Here is a 17,229-nt window from a genome sequence, read left to right as displayed (position 1 = left end):
AACTGGTATAAGGACATTGGCTTAAGTCTGCAGGGATGATGCAGCAGTAGTGCCAAGTGCCAGTGAAGACCAAGGCTGGAATCAAACAGACCATCTTGACTCTGTTGCATTACCTGCCACTTGTGCAAAATTCCTGCTGTTTACTGAACTACCAGCTCTGCTAAGGCAACAGTCTGCATTATCACTTCTTTACTTTTTTCAGGTAGATTATTTTAAAAAATCCATTATTTCAAGCAGTTAAATACCATTGACTGGAGCACGTTAGGGAGCAAATACAACAATAGCTTCAGCCAACAGGACTGAAGGGGTGGTGATGAGCACCTGGAAACTGAAAAAGGCAGGAAGCTCTTCAGGAAGGGGAGAAATGGAATCCAACTGCAACTCAAGGGCTACTGATGCTTAAGGAGACAGTCAATATTGGTAGTATGGCACAAATGTCAATAAAAAAATGAAAGAATGTCATTACAAAATCTACTTTTACTGAGCCAGTGCTACAAGTACATACACTTTCTTCAGAGAGGTCAATGATAGCTATAATCTGTTGGGTTTTTAAACGCAAAAATAACAACTATCCAGAAAATTTCCTCCTACTGTTAAAGAGCGCTTTGAAATCAGGGATCAAATATACTGATCCTGGATGATGGCTCAGAAAAGATGTACGCAGACTACCGAACTCAGTTGTCTGTAAAATGGACGGAGCTGTAAAAGCTCTAAAAAAATTTTATAGATTTGTACCTGTAAAATTCACTGTTAAACTTGCAGAACACTTCTTCATTTTAATTTCTTTTTAATTAATATCTACTTAAAGCCCATGCCGGGAACCTGCCAAACTAGGAAAGCAAGGCTAAATAAGAATTGCTTTACAGGGCATTAATATCATCCTCATATTAACGGGGGTAGCAGGACTACTGCAAGGAGGCACAGAGCACTCCCTTTTCCTGCAGGGAACCCACTTCCTCCTGGCAGAGGGAGCAGGACTGGAACCCGGGTTTCTCAAATCACAGAAACACACAATAAGTGGAGGGTGAGCCCAGGAGCTTGCTTCTGAAGTGGTCAGTGGCGTTCCTTGGAAGAAAATGCACATGCATGTGTCTATCCACTTGGATCTCCTTCTGTTTGGGATGTGGAGATTCCAGTATAATTATTGGCTTTGCGGTGTTCCAGCTAGCTGAGTAGGCGTTTAAAACTAGACAGGATTACTATCCTATGGGAGAAAGATCAGAAACTTTGTGGACACCTTGTCACAGGGACCAATACAAATGCTGTAGATACTGTGAGAGAGAATAAAATATGAAAACACAGATCTCGTAGTTTAGTTTTAGAATGAAAGGGGTTTAGATCTTCATGAGCTTTAAAGTAACATTTTCTGTCATAATAAAAATTGCTGTCAGATAATTATAATATCCTGTTCATCAATTATCTAGGGCAAGTTTTTTTTCTTTTTAAGAATCATTGCTACACAAACATCGAACAATGTTGTTGGGCAGTGTTTTACCTATTTCCTCTTATTTAGTTATTGAACCTTTACAATTTGGGAACACGTAACTTGAGACTTTAACATGCCAACAGGCTTTCATAAGATCTTCCACATGGTCTCTCCTATATTTCTGATGTTGTGTGAAGAGGGTGGGACACCACAGACTTACAGTCTCTGTTTCTTTGCGTGTACCATCTATTTAAAACAGCTGGCTCATATAGGACTTTTCCAAATTGACACTTGTTAAAAATGACCCCATTTGCACCCTGATTTATTCAAACGTCAGAGAGGGAGAAACCAACTTCACAAATCACAGCAAAGGGTAAGGCCCATGGGTCCAGTGTTTCAGCTGAGGACAGGCTGGTGCTCCAGAACCTGACACAGACCACCTCTGGGAAGAAAGGGACATCAACACAAGCATGCGAGTACTTAGTATATCTCTCCCAGAACCCAAAGAAAGCCAGCTAATGAGAAAAATAATGCATTCTCTTTGCCTAGCAGTTGAATTGTGGCTCTGGCTAGCATTTTCTCTAAAGGGAGAACACTAAAAAAGCTGAAAAGATCTTAAAAACTGCTTTGACAATTACCCTGTTTTTCCTTATTTCTACTTTTCTTTTTTACCATTACCCTGGAAACACCCAAGACATACTATTTTTTAATTTAATGCTGTGTTTATGCATCTGTTGAACCATCAACAAAGCACATACAGAAAGTTACCAAGCATAAATAATTCCAAGCTTCCAGAATGCAAGTGTCTTGTAATTTGTCTTAAGAAGCAAAATTTTCAAATTATATATAACTGAAAAAAGTTATCCATTTTCTGTCTAGTAGAGTGTTCTTTTAAGGACCATATGACAAAATTCAAAGTTTGAAAGTGAGAAGTAAAGGTCTAATTAAAAAAAACAAACCACACAACAAACAACACTCCCCCTCCAACCCCAAAAAACCCACAAAAAAAGCCACAACCAAAAGTTTTCTGAGGATGTGCTAAACAAATCAGTTAATTTGGCTCCATCATTAAAAATTTAACTAGTTCCAATTTGCAGATTCATTTGACTTCATATTTTTTAGTGGGATTTATATCCAGATAGATAATTCCGTACACCTATACCAAAGGACAGCCTCTGCTAAAGTATTGCATAGACGAGCTGGTGATTTAACTAAAATATACTTCTAACTGGCAACTGTTTTAGTAATTTCCTCATTTGACTTTCATTTAACAACTATATTGCTCTGTCCTTGCATTAAAATAATAGCTTAACTGTGGTGTTGTTTTCACTACATTTACTTCAATCTAGAAAATTCTAGAGTATTCCCTACTCTAGAGAAAAAGAACATTTAAATCAGTAAGTCAATTCAGAATACTTTGTGCCTCTAACAGTTTCAGGTAGTTCACTTGAAAATTTAGTTGCTAGCCTTACCCATCTTCTAGGTTTGAGAGTGATCAGTTGTTTTCTCAGACAGTCACAGCTACACTATTATGTTGGTTTTTATTAAATCATCTAGTTGACACACTGCAGCCACACACTGATGAAATTCTCATTTATGTTGTCACTTTATCTGTAGGGCTTATGTTTCTATTAAAGCTGCTTTCATGCACTTTAGGATAAAGCACTTGAAAAACACCCTTTCCTTGTGAAGTGTACAATTAATCACATACTATTTCAGTGAGGCAAAATTATCTACAGAACCTCAAAGCCTATGAGTTACCAGTTTGGAAACAGCTATATATTAGCTAATAAAGTCAACATATGTGCAATGGATACTATCAAACAGATATTATATTAATATTACATGTTATTAAAGGGTAGTCTAACAGAACAGTTGTAACAGCTTTTCCCTCCTTAAAAAGTAAAGCAAAAATCCATCAGTGTCAGTGGTGTCCTCATATCCAAGAAGTGTTCATTTATATATATATTGTCTGTGTGCTGATGTTCAATAACCCTTTTTGGCAGGGAGCCACTAACTAATGGCTGAGCTTTGGGATACTTGTGTTCTTACAGCTAACTTGGGTACCTCTGCTGAGCTGCAGAAGACTGGGCTTTTTATACAGTTCAGACTGAATTCCTATTAACTACTGTATCGAAATACAGTGATTTGCACCACAAGCTCAAATCTACTGTTGTAATTGTACTGTTTAAACATAATGACTACAGTAGTTTCCCTCTACAGTTCACTGCAGTATGTACTGTATCCAGTTTCAAATTGTTCCAGAAACAATTCAATCCAGCTAAACCATTATTTCCTGAAACTGCAGACAGGAACTGTGAATAAACAAGACCACAATCCAATCAACATGTATGACTGTGGCCTAGACCTTCAAAGCTTTGTGTACATCTACATGGTAAACAGAGTGACCTACAAGGTCAGCAGTGGAAATTCCCAGTTTGATTATCCTGGAAAACAGCAAAAGGATTAATAGAATAGCCAAAGGATTTTTCTGATCTGAGTTTGAATGCTCAGGATGTGTCCTCAAAGCCCACTGCTCCTGAATGTGATCAGAAAAAGGACTGCCAGTGCACAAAGAGAACATCACTGTAATTACTTTTTTTTCTTCTTTTGTAGAAATAAAGAAAAGAGAGAATTGGACACTGCTTTGTATCAACTATCAAACTACCAAAAAGAGTTGGGAAAATTCTAATTAAATGTTTATCAGCAATGACCTGTTGAGCCATAACGATGTGTAACTTCACTGGCAGATCACACAGGCTACAGCCAGGCATTTATTTTGGAAGCAGAAAAGAACAGACCAATCAATAACCACTGACACATACAGCAGAACTTTTTCAAGGTTACTTTTGAAGTATTGTACTTTCAGATGAGCGAAATATTGAAGTAAATCAAGAAGCATATCTTAATCTGATTTCACTGAAGCCAACAACGTATGACAAGTCACCTTACAGTCTGAAACGAGAGTTTAAATCTACTGCTTACACGAAATCTGATCTTAAATTCTTTTGATCTTAAGATAAGAGTAGGGAGTGTTACTACTATTCTTGGTGATTTAGTAGCAAATAAAAATCTGTTCTTGCATTAGAAACGTGACCTTGCACAGCTTTAGAGGCTCAAAGGAGGCTACCATGTTTCTAGTCCTTAGGGCAGATGAATAATCAACACAATGGCATTCTTCAGACAGTTCACAACTGGCTTTTTTTTTGTTTTAATAACTTCTTGAAAAATGCTCAGAATCCCTTATAACTACCAGAGTCCACAGTTCTATTATCGTAGACAGGATGCTTTAGTAGGATTTAAAACATTTTCTGTATGAACAACTACGAAAGGTGCTGTAATTATAGTACTAAAACCTGTAATCCTGCAAGAGTTGTAGTACAAGACTTCTTTTATTGCTCTTGCAGAGTGTCTCAACCCTAACCTTTCACATCCATGAGCAGAAGCATACAGAAGAAAAGCTTTAAAGGAAAATAATATTTTCCTGGCTTTATGGGGTTACATTAACTTGAACAAATCCAAATTATCATTCAGGGTGGTGTGAAGAGTGTAAAAAAAAAAAAGAAAAGAATACACAGATATGGCAGGATTTAGACCCAACATGAACTTCCTCCTGGCAGCTGCTGTTCGCAGGCTGTGTTTGGCTGATGAACTAACACTTCATGTGACATGTGGGGACATAACCCACAGCTGCAAGAGGAAAACTGAGTATGGACTAAGAGCTCGCTGCGTTCCAAGTAAGAGTCTCAGAACTGAGGCAGATACAAGATCTAACAGATCTACTAACAAGATACTGAGACCATTTCAGAACCTGTTGTCAATCTATTTCACAATAATCACCCACTGAAGTGCATCCATCTTCCATCATTGCTGCAAAAACTCAAAGGCCCTCAGGAAATATTATCTGCGATTCCTTTGTAAAACAGAACACTCCTATGTGTGAACAATTTTATTTACGTATGCCTTTATTCTTCCCCATCTGTTTGGCATTTCTTCTCAGAAGTATACCATTTCCTAAAGATTGAACTGTCTTTATTTGCTCAGTCTGAAATTCATACATCTCTGCTTCTAAGAAAAATGCTATGAATAAGAAACAGGTGAAATTTTAGAAGCAAAGAATATCTGAAGTGGAACTGTTTCTAACCGCACAAACCAAAGATAATGAAATTAATCTGAAGTGTTTCAAAATAATGCTTTTCAAAGGCTTATTATTTAAAATGAATTCTGTGGCAAAAAACAGCATTTGTCTCATTTATTACCTAGGAAAGAAAATGTATTCCAGCATGCTGAATGCCTGAATGGCAGAGGTGAGAAGGTCGTTCAGCACACAACTGAAACTCGAAGTAGCTTTTGTCTGCTGTAGGTCTACAAAAGCAGCAGTCAACTAGCCATTACTCCTTTCCTGATCAGACCTTACCCTTTCTGAACTCTAGTGCAAACTTAATATGCAACAGTGCTGGAGCACAGAGCTGGCGGACAGAGGGTCCCGTAAGTCCTATTTGTGAAGTATTTGGCAGAGTTTTGTTTATGACTTTATATTCCATAGAGCGTGTAAACCTAGTAAAAAAAAAAAATTGTTGCAAAATATCATGTAAGAGTTATAAATACTAATCCTCAGCGGATCAGCTTTGCACTCGTGTGACCTGGATGTGTCATTCTTTGCCGTAACAGAAAATGTGATGGTTGACCATAACACTGAGGACAAAATTCAAAGCAGCTCTGAGAGAACAAGTAAAGGTTCTGCAGAATTAGGCTCCTAAGTTTATGAGAGCAACCTATATGCAGCCTTCCCCTTTACTCTCCTGAAATGCCTATGATTTAGACAAAAAGTTCTGAGTTTTGCTACTCTACATATCTAACAGCAAATCCATCCTGGTGGAGCTGGCTGTACAGGCACATGTCATTAACCAAAGGCCATCTGGAATCCAGAAGCTAGACCTCCCTGTGTTTTATGTCCCCATACAAACTTAATTTGTTAGCTGAGCAATGACAGCAGTTACCTTTTATTAAAAAAAAAAACAAAAAACAAACCACCAACAAAAAACCCCCAAAACAAAAACAAACCAAAAACCCCCAAACAAAACAAAAACCACAAAAAACCACACACAAACAAACAAACAACAACAAAAAAACCCACAAAACAAAAACCCCTTAGTGGCTAGAGCATCTGCCAAGGAAGTAAAAACGTAAGTCCTAATCCCTAAGGGAGTTTGAGCCTACAGCTTCCACACCCCCAGCCAGCACCAAGACACCAGCCTCAGCAGGATACTCAGAGCAGGAATATCCACCAGCTCTTCTCTTAAACGGGGCCACTAAATTGCCAGGTCACAGGGAATGCAGATGAGGTCACCTGTCAGCGTAGCTCAGGACCTAGGGCACTCAAGACGGAACCAATGTTCCAGATCCTGCTGCTAAGGTCTACTTGTGTTTTACATTAGGCAACCACTGGATAAAAACAGAAAAACAAGCAAGAGGGTAATTACTCTGAATCCTACTTCTAAGGCCAAATACTTCACTTTTACACATTGCAGTACTGCAACCTTAAAATCTTGTTTTGGATGTATACCGAAGATCTCTCAAAATGCTTGTTATGTAGTCACACGACCTCAGCTTAGCTCCACTGTCACATTCTGGAACTAAACTTAAGAAATGCAGTTAAAATATTTTGAGAAAATTAGACTAAGCACTGAATTTCTTTGCTAGTGACAGATAAGCAAAGAAGGTAGAAGCGACAGATAAGCAAAGAAGGTGGAAGTCCATCAATGAAGTTCAGCCTCCTTTAAGATTTTTAAGGAACACTATTCTTTGAGAAGTAATTTTGCCAAATATTGTATGAAAAAGATACTAAGAGAAGTAGTCAAAGAAAATAAGTGATTGAAATGAAACCATTTTACTCATAGACGCAACCTTTTCAACTTTGAAAACCCCTTCTAAGCATCTTTGAGGCTTGCATGTTTTTTAACTATTGATTTTAAGTTATAAATAATTAAGATTAGATTTTTTTTAACCTGAATAGTCTTACTATTTTTTTTTTAAGTTAATCTTCAAAATTATTGTTTTTTAAATGACAACTATGGCAAAATAAGTTTTACCTAATTGCTTATGGGGTTCTATTTCAGCTTTATGTTATTTTATTCATTCCTTAGCTTTTCACTTTTATAAGCACAATACATACTTGCCTTACTTAGATATGTATGAAAATACACAGGTACACAGTTATCTATAAATATACTGGAAGCTGAAGAAATGTTCTTATGCACTCTTGACATACTTCCTTGAATTCAGTTAACGCTTACCAGCACTGTATGTATGGGAACAAGCAGGAGCAAAAACAACCCCACAACTGAAACAGTTGAAAAATTCATACTATCATTTTGCCAATAAATTTACTTGTACCTGGTGTGGATGGTCTCTCCAACATATTCAAATGATGGTAAATAAAGGCTTGACTGTCATGAACTGTGTCCATATCAATTTCCTCCTCTTCTTGAGAGTTTGAGAACTAAGATATCAGGAAAAAAAAATAAGCAAATGCTAATAATTCATAGGAATATCACTAAATAGAATGCAAAATATTTTATTTTTGAGGTAAACTGAGGGTGAGAGGGAAAGGAAGTGATATCTACCACTGCAAAGGAATAATAATTCAGTAAAATTAAAAAGGGTCAGTGTCTTTTCTTCTTTCTAATTTACCGTGAAGCTGTGTGAATAACAGCATTAATTGTCAACTTTAGTTCTTGCCAGCCAATAAAGAATCTGATGGGAAATGATTTTGCCAAAGTGTAACAACTACTGTACACAGATACACAACATGTCTTTTGTTTGAACACAGCTTTAAGGGAAGTCAGCAGAAGCCACTGCTGTTATTCTGAATACCCTACATATTGTGCAAGTTGAATTCCCATTTCTTACTCTGATTTTGAGTTTGACTTTACTGTCTTCATTCTTCTCTAGTATTTGCCCTGGCTCCAATGGAGACCCGAGTGGCATATCAGCCTTCCTCTTCACCCCCTGCTGATGACCAGAAATGCTGGATGCTGTTTCCTTAATAAGATGATCATCCTCCTGAAGCAGCATTAAAAGACCAAAATTAGAAGATCGCAAGAGCCATGTTTCAGCCTAAAAGAGACCTGATAGCTGAAAACACTTCTGAGTAAAGTGGGTGATTGGAACAAAGTTTTCCCTGTAGTTCTGGCAAAAAGTATTTTCTAAAACCCTGTATGGATTTGTGCCAACCTCTCCTACAAACATAGTCTCTCTTTACTTCTATCCCTGCTCCCTCTGCATATCTAGCATTGGCATCTTTTCTGTCCCTTCTCACAATCATGGTACTGTTGGTGTGCAACAACATTTGCTGCCTCTGAATAGCCTTTCTATAAATCTGTGCCTCGCAGACTCTCCTCCGTCCAAATCTCAGTTGAAAAACTGTGATAGCCTCTGATCTACACATGGGATTTAGCTAAATCTTCTTTTAGTTAGCTTTAAAAGCTAATGCTTACTTTGCTAAATACAAATCATAACGAGCACTTATAACTTGGGGGTTTTTTTTATTTCACAACAATATTTATTAAAAAGACTTAAATTGTTTTGTAAATTACTGCTTAGATTATCAAAAAAACAGGGTCAAAGGAATATAAAAGTAGCAGGAGAGTCCACTAAGTTACACATATAGTCATTAAAACAGGAGACAGGTGTTCCAACAAGTCCAATACACAAAATAGAGAAGGAAAAATAAAGTACCCACAGAAGCAAACATAATTAAAAGCCCACTAAAAACTAGATAAAAGCCGTATCATAGACTGTCAAGAGCATATGCTGCTCCACTGAACTGCTCTTCCTCTGTCATACAAAGGGCACTCCAGCCCCACAAACTCTCGCCCTGAACAATTCAAATTCAATTTTATCAAGTGGGTAACTTTTAGCATTCTCAGAAAATTCAGTGTCACCAGTCTATCAGTACTGATTTTAACGTGTTTATGCTCTCAGAATATACAGTCTGCTTTAAAGAATCTAGTTAATCTGAGGTATTCTATCACCTGTTAATTCTTTTTTCCCCTCAAATAAGTATTTCCCTTTTTCCATCCCTATTATTTAACCCACCACACTGCTGTTGTGAAACACTTTTGGATAAACTTTGGCTGATGTGAGAGGCAGCCTTTGGTTTATATTACTGGTTTGGTGTTTTTTTAACAAGGAAAATCAGTTCCCTGAATTTTGGGGGAGTTACAGTGAAAACAGTAACCTTAAAGTAAGGGGTAGGAGAATGGAGATGAGGCATAGGAGAAGATACGAGGGATGAAGTGTGAATTGAGGCTTATACTAATGCTGTATTTTCAGACTAGTATAAGGCAGTACTGCTGCTAAAAGAAGCAGCCTCTTCCCCTTCCTCACACATTTCTGTCCTGGGCTGCCACAAGCATTTGTATAACTACATGATGAACTGGACAAGGAAGCTGACACAGCAGGAAATATCTGTTCATAAAAAGGTATTTTTCAACCAGATGCTCCCCTGATCCAGCTCACTATGCAGCAGCAACAACTGTGCTAGCACAAGGGAGAGGACAGTATAGGAAAAAGAAGAGTTAAGAGGAAATTTTTTTATTAAGATAGTCTGGCTGCTAAAAAAGTTTGGATGTTCACTGAACTGCAGCCTAAAAATCTGCCAACAAAATGTCTCCTGTTATTTAATTCTGATGTCTGTGCACAGCAAATTAGGACTTATTACATGTTCTGTAAATATGTAGGATAGCTCTAATGATATTCGACTCCATCATCATTTTCTCCCCCTACTGGAAATACCCTGCAAGTTACTGTGATAATTTGCACTCTCAGTATACTTCTGAATAAAAACGATTTAGAAATTAACTATGGGCCTGATAAAGTAACAGTAAACCATCCCATTCAAAAGGGTGGAAAGAGTTTCAAACATGCTAATCACATGTTCACATTCTCTTTCAGGATTTACTCCTAAGGAGTTTTAATCAAATGTAGTTTTTGAAACTGTTAAAAAAATTACTCATTATTTCCATGCCCGTTGAGTTTCTTCCCTCATAATTAAGTTTGTCCAACAAAAAGACTTAGTCTTGCAGCAGCAGTGGCAGTTATTCTTAAAAAAAGTATGACTCAAATAGTTTGTAAGATCCATTTTCTAACTACACAATGGATTATGTGTTAGGACTGAAGCCTCCAAAGCCAGAAAGATATCAAACTTAACATATGTGATTTTTCAGAAGTTGTTACAAATCCTTCAGAGCACAGTACTAGTCAGATTCAAGTGTTCAATGAAGATGTGTTAAAGTTCCAACTTTCACATCTCTTAAATTTGTTTAAAAAGAGGTATATCTGTGTATTTTAAGATGTAATAAATTTACTGATAAAACGTTTTGTTTTGTAAAATTGCATAACTTGCCTATAAGCAATATTCTTAGACTAATAAAAAAGTTTTCATCACAGCATCAAACATTTCTGTGAATCACTTCATGTCTCATAAGCAATATAGAAGAAGTAAAGTTTTATAAAGAACAGAAATGATGAGACTAGAAAAAACAAGTAAAAAGCTTGCATACGCTATGCAAAACAGTTTAAAAAAGTCAAAAACGTTATGGTATATGCCAGCTTTTCAAGTGGAAGGAATAAAGAGTAACAAGGTATAAAGGTAGCTTAGGTAAAGCATGAGAAGCTTGAACACAATACAAAATTAAATCAGCAACCAACGCAAAGACTCAGAGCCAGCTGAATGGGATGTATGCAGATGGTTTGCGCTTACGGTGTTCTGAAATCCTACTGACTGTCCGTGATTGTTAGTACTATTCACAGGTTCCTGATTATTTGCAACTGATTCAGGGATAATCGTCGGATTAAGTACAGCCTTCTTTTCTTTCAGATTAAGAACAAGTCCAAGCTCTGGTAATGGTAAACAAGAAGGTCTGCTGAGGCCAAAAAGTGTGAAATAGAGGTCCACAGCACCACATCGTAATCTCCAGTCATGTGAAGTTCCTAAAATCCAAAAGAGATTATGGTTAATACAGAGATAAAATCTTCTCCTCCCCCACATTTAAGACAGTTTAAGTGATCTGGATCCACCAGAGTCTGACATTTTCTGTGCTTAAGACACACTTCCCTCATTATTCCTGCCTCTTACTGACTCAAACTCACCTGCCACATCCTGTTTAAAAGGAAGGCTTTAAGTTGTGTGGGTTGTAAGCTGGACGTGTTTAGTAGAACAAGACTGGGAAACTAAGTGCTATTAATAACATAATGAAAAATAAAAGGAAAATAATCACATCCATATGCTTTTATTTTTAAAGTTTCACTTTAGGTTTTACTATTGGACAATTAAATAGAACATTTTGTTACCAAACTGGCTTCCCATATCAGTGGATTTGGTCGCAATTGCCTATGTATTCCGTGAAATGTAGTAGGAGCCTTTAGCATGACTGAGATCTGCACCCTTTGGAAACTGCACTGATAGAGAACACAAACCAGCAATGCAGAAACATGCTTTCTGATGTCACTACTAAGTCACATACTTCACTGGATACTCAACGTTTTCATTTGTATTCATACTGGAGATATGTATTCTTACTGCACAAAGCAATGCTTCACTGATTTTATTTTTCACTGCAAACTGTGTACTGCTTTTATATCTTCATACACAAACGGTCAAAGCATGTTTGGCACCAATCACAACAGAAAGACATCTAACATCTGGTGCAATGCTGCAAATACAGTGATTCTGCTGTTAACTCAGCCCAGCTCTTGACTGATTGCAAGTTTATTGAACATAATTGTTCCACAGCAGGAATAGAACTATATCTGGTAAACAAGACACAGATGTGCCAATTGCCATGTTAATGTGGCTGTGCAAGACTTAGCACAAAATAAAATTACAAGATCTATCCCTGTAAATACTAAGCTTCATGGGGCTAAATAGTGTTTTGAGTAAGCTTAGCTATACATACACGTACCCAGTTACAAGTAACTCTGATGAGTTTCATGAACAGCTGGGTAAGGAGAAAGTTATATGAATATTAATCTGGACATTTCTAACACTAAAATACTCTCCAGAGAATGGCACATTCACAAATACTAATTTTAAAACAATTATGATATTTTAACAATAAATAATTTACTCAACTTCTTAAACTAGTACATCTTAAAATGATATGATGAATTCCCATTCAGTGTGTGTCTCATTTTCCAGTGGAACAGCTAAACTTAAATACAATTGGTTGCTGAATTTCTCTGCAATCTTTGGAACTTGTGAGCATTATCAATTTAATGCAGATTAACACAGAAGAAAAAAAAGATTACATATATCAGAGTCTGTCTTCTATTGCATGTGTTTATGTTAAATGAAAGCAACTTTTGATTCTAGAATCATGCAGCTTTAAACCTGGCTACTAACTTGTGTCACATTAACGAACATTTTTTCAAGGCACCCTGGAATGCTACAGTTATCCCTTACAGAAAATAAATTGAAACATTATGTCATCTCGATGCATAGAAATTTAAGTACTTAAAGCCCAGTGAATCATAATAAGAATGTATACCCTATTTATTACTTGCAAAAAGAGGTAATGGTTGTAAGTAACACTGCACACACTCTTCTTTCAAGAAAAAGGAAAAACAAACTCTCTGATAGGAACATCAAAATTGTTTATTTTCTGTGCCTGACAGCTGGCAAATCCTACAAAACTGAACTACTAGTAGTCTCCCCACTTCAACCCCTGGAGTGTAGCTGTAAACTTTTAAACACTAAAAATAATGATACACAGAGAACAGACAACCTTCAATGACCTAAAAAAAGCTATATAAACGTTTATATGTAATCTATGTAGTAACGTGCCAGATGTTAAAGGGCAGTTTGTCAGGACTGGATAAAACTGCTTCAGTAATGAAAAACAGGTCAGTGGTAAAGATGCAAGCCCTTCTCTCATTAGGATCTTTCCTAATCACACAAGGCAAATTGAGTCTTAGGTTTATAATACACTTCTAGAAATCTCGTTTAAATTATCTATACAAATGTTATCCTCTCATATTCTCTCAGAGTTTAGTAAAAGAGGACAAAGAGACACTATCTAATCTAAAGCAAAGTATGAATAAAAAGGTAACACAGACACCATCATTTGAGGAAACATTTGCTTTGAACATCTGGGTCAAAGAATCATTCTGTACCAAAGTACATCAAAGCACACCACAGTAGTAGACAAAATAATGAAAAACAAGGAGGTTTGGTACCCTGTGGCACTGAGAAAGTTCTGGAGGTACGTACGTGACATTGAACTTCTGAGACTGAATTTCCAATTTCTAATTATTGAAACTAAGAGAGCTCTTGCCATATTCTGAAGCAAGTCTAACACTTATTTCAAAAAACCTTACAATAGGAAAAAAAAAACAAAACCACCAAACCAAAAACCGACCTGAATTCATCAGTTTCCAAAGCTGATCTACCAAAGCTTCATTACATAAAGGGGACTCCATGTTCTTGGTAAAAGGTGGATTCTTAGTCAGCATATCCAGAATCTTATGCCTGAAAAAGAGTAGAAAAAGCCATCTTTATTAAATACAAATGAATACACTAAGAATACAAAGCCTGTTCAGTTTGCAATATTCTTACAAACTTATTCAAATACAGGATTTCTTCCAAAATTTTAACCAATGTTTCATGCTTTTAGCTCTTCCTTCTGTTCACAATATGCATATACACAGATTTACTATTAGCACTATAACTTAAAGTTAAAAAGTAAGGTGCAAAGCAGCAGGATGTTATTAGACATCTTTTTTAACAGTTAGGTACAAAATTGTAGGCTACATTATGCTCTTTTGTTTAGTAACAATCTTTTTTGCACACTGACTTGGTAATTACAAAGAAGGAGCAACATTGGCTAATAAGCTCCTTACATACTGGCACCAAAGAGTTTTTAAATAACTTTAAATGTTTATGACAGATACAAAATGACAGGGACAGGACCAAAACCAGTGACTTGCACATCCTGCTGGAAAGGAACACTGTTACCTCTTAAGTTACATTGGTGTATAAAAATTCTGCACTTGCCATGTTTGCTTACAATTTACACACTGAGCTGAGAGTAGATACATTTGTCCCCACTTTCTTTCTTTAAACTTGGCCTTGAAAACATGTTATGAATGACAATAATTATTTGTTCCATTACTTACTATTTTAACTATTTTCCCTCTATAGCCAGCTTTCCCCTTGCTGTCTTACACATTTGGGACAAGAAAACTCTTACAGATGTTTTTTTTTTCCCCTTTTCTTTAAGAAGAGGCTTACATTTAGCACTCAATTCAAAATTTAAACTCCTCTTTAAAAAGATACAAATCAAATGAAATCTCCTTCCTAGACTGAAGCTAAACCTCCTCTAGTGAGTCTAACTGTGTCTACTTTCATTAACAAGAATGACAGAAATAAAATAGAGAACAATCTTGCAGCTATGATTTTTGTAAGAAATCACCTATAGAGAGAGTAAAAGTAATATCACTGATCTTTGAAACTCAGTATTTTAATGGTGGCCATAAGAACAACATGTTGGGGAAAAACAATGATTATGAACCTTGGTGTTCAAGGGTTTAATGAATGTGCTAAAATATCCAATCACTCATTGGTGAAAACAAAGTTGAAACAGGGAATACCAGAAATTACACCATATTTTCACATGTTATCCTTTCACCCCATCTACAGTCTAACAATTGCTTTACACTCCTTGCTAGCAAAACATTGTGTGCACTATGTCTCAACCTTTGTATTTACTAAATATCACAAAGTCTTTTTGCCATATGCAACATCAGATTTATATTCTTTATTTATGATCAGAAAACAACCTCTAACTTCAGACTTCCACCACAGGGGTAGAACATAAAAGACAAAAATAATATAATAGACAATAAGAACAGAGTATATTAATTTTTGAGATGTGAACTGTTGAAACACCAAAACACATTTAAATTTATATAAATTAACAAGATAAAACAGTTTTGTGAAGAAGTAGTAAGCAGTTAAGCATTTGATCTATTCTAGTGATTCCAGGCCAAGAATTCAATTAGTAGTTCCAGCATTAGTAAAAATACTGGCTCTTTATTAACTCACTAACCTTATGTAGGGTACAGGATCATTCTGCACCATAGTAAGCAGCCACTGTAGTTCTTCATAACTCCTATCAACTGCAAAGAAGGATAAAATAAAATGCCTATAAATATACATAAACTGGAAGGATTTTGATCAAGACAATCAGAAGTTCCTGAATTAGCACACAAAGAGCTTGAATCACCGCAACTGAAGAGGAATTCCATTAATTATAGTGCAAATTCAAAGTAAAAGGTGGTTTATTTTACATTGGAATAGAAACATGCACAAAGCTTCTTCATGCCTCAATTGTTCAATAACTGTCAATTGACTATTAGCAGGTAACTCTGTCATTTGTGAGCATTGATTGGGAAGATCACAGAGTAAATTATCATCTTGATATTGTGTGCTTCCTAAAATGAATGCATTCAAATATCCTTTCAACAATCAGCAGTATAATATTTTCTATAGGGAGTAGAGAATATACAATTCTCATACACAGGAATCTATGAAGGATTATTATCTATAAATAGGATAGAAAGAGGAAGACTACAGGGCTTATACCAAATGGCAAGCATACTCCTCTCAGTAGCCTTCCTTAGTTTTTTAAATCAGTATACTTTGCAGTTAAGATGTATCTTGAAACTTATCAGCACACGCTTCTAGAAAATTGCTGCCTGACATTGTTGGAAACAAAATCAGCTTGTTAGTGTAAAATTTAAGTTACATTACAAAATTCCTTTGATTGTCAGAGTAAAATTGCAAAATAGGAAACAACACAGGATATCATCATCACCGAATACACACAAAAAAAAAAGAAAGAATTATGTAATCTTTTTCTCAGGTGCATAATTGTAACATTCTACAGCAGTATTCTCTTCTCATTTCCTCAAGACAATGAAGAGCTTGCTTAGGCTTTGCTTTACTTCAGAATTTGGGGTATATTAATCATTCCTGTATAGACAGCTCCAAAAACATTTCTGTTGCTTTCCATTTTGTGGTCCTAGCAAGGTATTTCCTTCTTCCCCAAGCTTAGTGTATTTTCAGTTCTAAATACCTCTGTTCAACTTCCCTTCCTGATCCCAGTCAGTTTTCACTCAACAATTTTTAAATACAACTTTTCTAGTCCAACCAATTCTAATACCTATTATTCCCTTGTTATTTCACTAGAGTAAGTTGCTTTTAAAGGAAGAGGCAATTATTTAAATTAGATTATGAGAATCAGGTTAAAGAAAAAAGTGGTTAAAAAAAAGTCTTTTTTGCTTCTTAAACTTATTTGTGCTTGAAATAAAGTAAGTCTTCTCTGCTATTTGCCTTATAGCGTAAACTAGGCCTGCTAGACTTCCAAAGCTTTGCTACTAATGCATTTAGCCTGCTCTTCAAATTTATATAGCAACTATGAAACATTTTGGGGAGCAATGACAAATTAAACCTGACCTTGGGCAGAACAAATCTTATTAGCCAGAAGAGTCAGAATCATACAACAGCCCAGTTTGGAAGGGACCTCAAAAGATCATCTGGTCCAACCTTTCATGGAAAAGAGAACCTAGGCAAGATTATCTAGCACCCTGTCCAATCGCATGTTAAAAACCTCCAGCGACAGAGGCTCCACCACATCCCTGGGGAGGTTATTCCACTGATGGATTATTCTCACTGTAAAAAATGTCTTTCTTTTATCAAGATGAAAGCTCTCCTGGTGCAACTTGTACCTGTTGCCTCT

General features: G+C 36.2%; 1 protein-coding gene across 3 annotated transcripts in view; it reads right to left on the bottom strand.

The window, feature by feature from the left end:
- The window catches only part of TAF2 (TATA-box binding protein associated factor 2), a 64,176-nt gene that overhangs the window by 3,650 nt on the left and 43,297 nt on the right, over positions 1 to 17,229 (bottom strand). For 2 of the 3 annotated variants that reach the window (XM_072851977.1, XM_072851976.1), the window contains exons 21-25: positions 15,538 to 15,607; positions 13,849 to 13,958; positions 11,193 to 11,422; positions 8,339 to 8,491; positions 7,823 to 7,928 (exon numbers count right to left, since the gene is read on the bottom strand). In XM_072851977.1, the coding sequence (XP_072708078.1) occupies positions 7,823 to 7,928; positions 8,339 to 8,491; positions 11,193 to 11,422; positions 13,849 to 13,958; positions 15,538 to 15,607 (669 nt within the window). The remainder of the gene's footprint in view (positions 1 to 7,822; positions 7,929 to 8,338; positions 8,492 to 11,192; positions 11,423 to 13,848; positions 13,959 to 15,537; positions 15,608 to 17,229) is intronic. The other variant, XM_072851978.1, reaches the window with a different exon arrangement.

The sequence above is a fragment of the Ciconia boyciana genome, chromosome 2 (genome assembly GCF_034638445.1).
Source record: "Ciconia boyciana chromosome 2, ASM3463844v1, whole genome shotgun sequence".
Classification (NCBI taxonomy): Eukaryota; Metazoa; Chordata; class Aves; order Ciconiiformes; family Ciconiidae; genus Ciconia; species Ciconia boyciana.
Note: the sequence above shows the minus strand (reverse complement) of the source record. Positions and strands in the feature narration are given on the sequence as shown.